The sequence below is a fragment of the Mandrillus leucophaeus genome, unplaced genomic scaffold (assembly GCF_000951045.1).
Source record: "Mandrillus leucophaeus isolate KB7577 unplaced genomic scaffold, Mleu.le_1.0 Scaffold495, whole genome shotgun sequence".
Lineage (NCBI taxonomy): Eukaryota > Metazoa > Chordata > Mammalia > Primates > Cercopithecidae > Mandrillus > Mandrillus leucophaeus.
The window spans coordinates 282637-289082 of NW_012105309.1; the positions used below are offsets into that span (position 1 = coordinate 282637).

At 44.0% G+C, this 6446-nt stretch overlaps 1 protein-coding gene across 1 annotated transcript; it reads left to right on the forward strand.

Annotated features, from left to right (window-relative positions):
* Window positions 1-4874: 4874 nt before the first annotated feature.
* On the forward strand, window positions 4875-6133 carry LOC105550690 (neutrophil defensin 6-like). Its single transcript, XM_011995673.1, has 2 exons — window positions 4875-5046; window positions 6021-6133. The coding sequence occupies exons 1-2, from the start codon at window positions 4875-4877 to the stop codon at window positions 6131-6133; spliced, it is 285 nt and encodes a 94-aa protein (XP_011851063.1).
* Window positions 6134-6446: the final 313 nt, after the last annotated feature.

The window sequence follows — 6446 nt, forward strand, 5'->3', positions numbered from 1 at the left end:
GCTCGTGGGGTAGCTGTTAAATCCAGGCCTTGCAGCCTAGAGAGCTGCTGGGAACAGGACAGCCCTAGTCAGAATTTGTACCCCAGGCTGGAAAACTGGGAATTCCAGTTTGGATGGTCTCGATCTCTTGACCTCATGATCCACCCGCCTCACCCTCCCAAAGTGTTGGGATTACAGGTGTCAGCCACCGCGCCCGGCCAGAGTCATTCTCAGTGTAACCAAGAGCTATGGCATTTTATTCATAATAAAGACGTTCTAAAGTTATGTGAACTACATGAGCTCCTCCAACCCCAAGTCAAAATCGTAGAATCCATGCTAAGCTTTTACTCACATCTCTTCATTCTGCTACTGATGGTCACATAATGAAGTGACAAAGTAAACTGTTATTTACACAGTATAGAATATTAGCAGTCACACCTGCCACAGACAGCTCACCACCATTATACATTATACATCTCCAATGAGTCCTGCCCTTGGGTCTTAGATCTAAACAAGACCAAGACAGGAACCAGCTTAGCCCTCTGCCTAGGCAGCCGTGAGCGGGTGGTGAGCGTGTGAACACTGGACTCGAATTGGAAAGACCTCAGAGGCCATTTAAAACGACACACTGCATGGCTGACACGTGTGTGACAAGAACAGAGCTAAGAACTTCAACGCCCTTACCCTTTTTATTCCTCAGACAATGCTGTGAGGTAGGTGCTATTGTTATATAATAACTGTTACCCTTATTCCTCTTTAGAAAATGTGGAAACTGAGGCACAGAGAAGTTATGCCACTTGCTCAGTATCTCAGAGTCAGCACACGGACGACATAGGATGCCCCCACAGCTGTGCTCTTGCAGTTGGTGTCCAGCAGCCTCTGAACAAGTGAGGAAGGTTCATCCAATAGTGCAAAACTGGGCTGTAGGTGCCCACAAGGAGGAGCCAGAAGTGCTCATGGTCTTCAAGGCCCCTATCTCTCCATCTCCCATCTGCTTGCCTGTTACCAGCAATAAATATGGGCATGTCTAAGCATCATTTGTCCCCTGGAATATCCTGGAATACAAAACCTGTAGTATACAACCAGATTCTGTTGCTATCTTATTTTCTTCCAGGCCAATTCCCTTGCACCCCACTTTCTTAACACAGTTAAGTTAATTCCTATGTTAAATAATTAACTCATCCATCAGGGGAGTACATGCCTTCTAAGAGTGAATGTCCATATTATCGGTGGAAATCCTCTTTTTGTCCTGGCCCTGAGTGACCTGGACAAGTAGACCTTTCTACCCTGAGGTCCAGCTCCTCAGGGTACAAAGTGCAGCATCGACATCTCTATGAAAATGACCAGGATAATAGAAACAAAAGGGTAAGAAAAACAAGTAAAGAAACAAATAAGGCAAAGAAAAGGGGAGACTACATGGCCCAAATACATTGAGTTTATCGTGAAAACGTATTTTTGGAGATAGAGAGAAGATAAAGCACAAGGTAAAGAGACTAACCTGTTTGTTTCCAGGTTTTCAAATGGAATCTTGCCCTGATCTGGGTCTCAATTAACAAAGCACAAGGACAGCTGAGCCTGTAGCAGGTGTCGCTGAGGATACAGGTCCCAGAGTGATGCCCAGTGGCAACAGGTGGGTCTGCAACTGCAGGTGCCCCTCACCTGGTGACCTTGAGGAAGATGGAGCAGCGTATTGGGCACAGTGCTGGGTTTCGGGGTACAGGAAATCACATCAGAGCAGCCCAGAGGAGGACTGTGTCTGCTCACGGAAAACATACCTCGCAGATCCTATTAGAGCAGAATAAAGAGATCATAACTGGCCACCTGTCGGCCATTTAAGATCTGGTTCTTCCTTTCATGTTTTCTGTCATTTCTATCACACAGTCCCCTCTCCCTGCACACAGGCACTCAGACTCAGAGACATGCACATGCACACGTACAACACATACATCCCTAGTTTCCACCTCCCAACACACTCCCCTCACTACACGTGCATACATACATGTAAACATACAAGCATACGCACAAGTGCACACACACCCTGAAGTGCAGACTCCAAACTCTAATACATCTGGTTTAGCCTCTGAGGCCGAAGCTGCTCAGACTGACATGCACAGGCCGTAAAACCAAATTTTTGCACCCAAGACCTCTTGGAGAGAGTCTATGGCCCCCAATTTAGAGTCAAAAGACAGAGGCCATGATAGGTGAAGTCATGCACTAATGATCCCACAGTTAGTTGATGACACCACTGAGACCACAGCTCCCAACAGACAGCACATTGGCCTGCTGTCTTATGTGAAGCCCGTAATGCAGTTTTCATTCCTGCAAAGGGGACACCTACATCTGGGTCCTTTGTCCCAGGTAGCTCCAAGGCTAGGCCCTGGTGCACTTTCTCCAAGAGGCTCCAGAGAAGGACAAGGGTCCTCAGGGCGGTGAGCCTCCTATAGGTCAATGTCTCTCAAGGGACCGAAGGAGTTTGAGGACCAAGGGGATTGAAAAGACCCCAGCTCTGTGCTATCTGGAGGAAGCAGCATCCCAGGGCAATGAGCTACCCCAAACCTGTGTGGCTGTGGGATAGCGGCATCCTTTGGGTTGATAGTTCAGACCTTTGACGGTTCTCCAATCCAGGGCTGCACTGAAGCACCTGCTCTTCATGTTCATGAAGGCCCCTATCACTCTTCCTGTCTCCCATCTGCTTGACTGTTACCAGTAATAAACACACTTCTAAGCATTATTTGTTCCCTGGAATATCCTGGAATACAAAACCTCTATTATAAAACCAGATTCTGTTGCTAGCTTAAGTGTTTTCTTTCAGGCTAATTTCTTTGCCCCCTACTTTTTAGCACAGTTAAATTAATTTTTATGTTAAATAATTAAATCATCGATCAGGGAGTACACACCTTCTAAGAATGAATGTCCATATTATGGATGCAAATCCTGTTTTTATCCCAGCCCCGCGTATAGGAGAGGCAAGATTAGAGTCAGAATAAAGGAGAAGAAAAACAGTTTTTCAGGTTTTGTTTTAAATGACAGCAGGTTTGAAGTCAAGAGGACAATAGATAATGGGCATCTTGCTACAGTTAAAGAAACGAAGGAACGGCAAAGGCATTTTATCTAAATAATTATTTACAAACACATTAGGAAACTAAAAATTTTTTCCATAATGTCAGTGGAGTTTTCTCATCTTCCTTTCTTTCTTTCTTTCTTGCTTGCTCTCTCTCTTTCTTTCTTTCTTTCTTCCTTCCTTCCTTCCTTCCTTCCTTTCTTTCTTTCTTTCTTTTCTTTTTTCTTTTCTCTTCTCTTCTCCCTTCCTTCCTTCCTTCCTTCCTTCCTTTCTTTCTTTCTTTCTTTCTTTCTTTCTTTCTTTCATTTCTTTCTTTCTCTCTCTCCCTTCCTTCCTTCCTTCCTTCCTTCCTTCCTTACTACTTTCCTTCCTTCCTTTCTTTTTGACAGAGTCGTGCTCTGTTGCCCAGGCTGGAGTGCTGTAGTGCAATCTCAGCTCACTGCAACCTCTGCCTTCCAGGTTCAAGTGATTCTCGTGTCTCAGCCTCCAGAGTAGCTGGGACTATAGGCACCCGCTGCCACATCCAGCTAAATTTGGTATTTTTAGTAGAGACGGAGTTTTATCATGTTGGCAAGGCTATTCTCAACCTCCTATCTTCAAATCATCTGCCCACCTTAGCCTCCCAAAGTGTTGGGATTACAGGCATGAGCCACTGCGCCCAGCCCAGAGGAGTTCTCTAGAAATACTTCTGCCAGAAATAATAAGAAACTTGATTGGCAACAGAGTTGTGTCCAAGGCTGAGCAATGAGCTGCCGACGGGGGCCTGGTCCTGGGAAGATGGGCCACTGGGCATCTTCTGGCTTGGCCAGTGCTCAGCTCTGCTGTCTGAGCATACCACAGGGCCTGGACAGTGGTTTTTAAACCACCCATTTCTCTTTCCAGATTTTCTGCTCACCCAATTAACTTCGGGGTCAGAGAAGGATGAAGAGAGACTGAAGATATCAATTTCTACAATTAATAAGGACTCTGGGTGATCAAACACATGACAGAATTCATGGAGAAAGGTTAGAACCAGAATAAAAATGTTCCAAATTGTTTCTTCAGTCATTTCTAGAGATTCAGAGAGACAATGCCAGAGAGATGCAGGCTAGGAAGCAATCACGGAATGCTATCTGCAAACTCAGAAATGTCCAGTGAGAAACAGAGCAGCAGTACAAATACAGATGGTTTAAAACCTGGTGCAAAATGGCCGCCAGGGTAAAACAAGGGCCATGAAAGCTGGAATCACCAATACAGGAAATTAGTCCCTCCCAGTCTCCCTGTTAATTCATGAATTCAGATTGATATTATAGATATTACAGATCTGATTGAGATCCTCTCATTTTTATGAGGTAGAATAAGTGGGAAATACCCTCTATTACTTTCTCTGCAAAGAAAGAAAAAATGGATTAACTCTGTGCTCCACTGGGACCCAGGTCTGATCCCAGAGAGTCATCCAGAGAGTACCAGGGACCATCTTCGGAAAACAAGAGGCATTTGATCCCCAGATTTATTGAATGAAAGCACTGTTGTTTTTCTTGTCTGAATATATAAAAGTAAACACTCAAGCAGATGGGAAACAGGACAGGATAGTAATGTCTTTATCATCATTAACAGCTTGGATCATGAAGAGGCATTAAGCACACAGACTCACTCTGTGATGAAAGCCAGGAGAAAGAGGAGCATCAAAGGGATCTTGAGGGCGAAGGCAGCCCTTCCCCTCCCAATCACATACCCACCTCCTCTCACTGCAGCTTCTGTCTCAGGCCTTCTCCCAGCAGAGCTATAAATCCAGGCTCACTCCTCACTCTCCACACATCCACACCTGCTCTCCCTCCTCCAGGTGACCCCAGCCATGAGGACGCTCGCCATCCTTGCTGCCATTCTCCTGTTCGCCCTGCAGGCCCAGGCTGAGTCACTCCAGGAAAGAGCTGATGAGGCTGCAACCCAGGAGCAGCCTGGGGAAGACGACCAGGACCTTGCCGTTTCCTTTGAAGAAAATGGACTCTCTACTCTTAGAGCCTCAGGTAGGAGACATCAATCTTGCAGATCTGCAAAATCTAGAACAAAAGGATTGGAGACAGGCTCTGGTATCAAGTGTGGAAAAGTCTACCTCCCTTGAGTGACTTTACTTAATCTTCCTGGACCTTGATTTTCTCATCTCTAAATTAATCAGTGAGAACCGAACACATCTAAAAGATTTTCTTTCTTCTAAGACTTTTAGTTTCAAGATATTTCTGTGAAATTTGTTACCTTTAAGATAGAAAGAGCTATACTGACTAGTTATTTGCAGGTCTGAATGGGTAGACTTAGTTTTGGAGAGAATATTTTACTTTGTCCATTGGTAAAGCTTTTAGAACCTAGAGAGGAACCTCTGGGTGTGTTTCAATGTAGGCTAATAGACTTGATTAAATCTTTCTACAATACATGCTTAGATCCAAACATCATATTGTGTCTCATACATATACACAATTATTATTTGTCAATTAACATAAGTACATAAGTAAAATGTTAAAAAAAAAAAAAAGGGGGGGGGAGAGAGAATGAAGAATTTGAATTTGGAAGGTCTTCAAAGACTCCTTGAGCACCAAAATATTTGAGTCCATGACATGAGCATGCACAATGCAGCATCTCAGAAACGGATGCAGGTGCATTAGGGAGCCTTGTTAGGACATGCAGATCATACATGGAGGTCAAGATTAGGGGTATGGATTAAGCAGAATGAAGAGTAGGTAACCCCGGGGTTGAGAGGTATATTGTTTTACCAGGGAGCAGGTAATAAACATGTCCTGGATGGACTCAGATGGGGAAAGAACTATGATCTTGCATGACTAACATATAGCTAGTACGATTTCTTGTCATTTACGACAAAGACATGAATTTTCTCCATCCTAACATGACTGATACAGTGTCTCTTGTTTAAACTATCTCAGTTAGTCTGGCTCTGCCTGTCCTTTTCCCGACCTCCCTCACTGTGCCTGATCCTCTCTTCTTTCCACAGGTTCTCAGGCGAGAATCACCTGCTATTGCCGAAACGGCAAATGTTTTCTGCGTGAATCCTTCGCCGGATGGTGCAACATCGGTGGCCACATCCTCAGACTCTGCTGTCGCTGAGCTTCCTAGATAGAAACCAAAGCATGCAAGATTCAATCCAAGGTCCTGAAGAAAGAAAAACATTTCACCCTGTATACCTTGTGTCTTTCTAAATTTTTCTCTCCAAAATAAAGTTCAAGCATTAAATTTAGTGTCTTTGATTTTTTAAATTTTCTTTTATTTTCCTTTTTTTCCCTTTTGCTTTTTTATATGGTGGATTGTACGGTTCCTTTCTATAGAGAATTCTGATCTACATTAAGTTAACTGGTCTTTGCATTCCAATGATTCCAATGATGCACAATTTGAGCATCATAGAGCAATAACAAAATAGCAA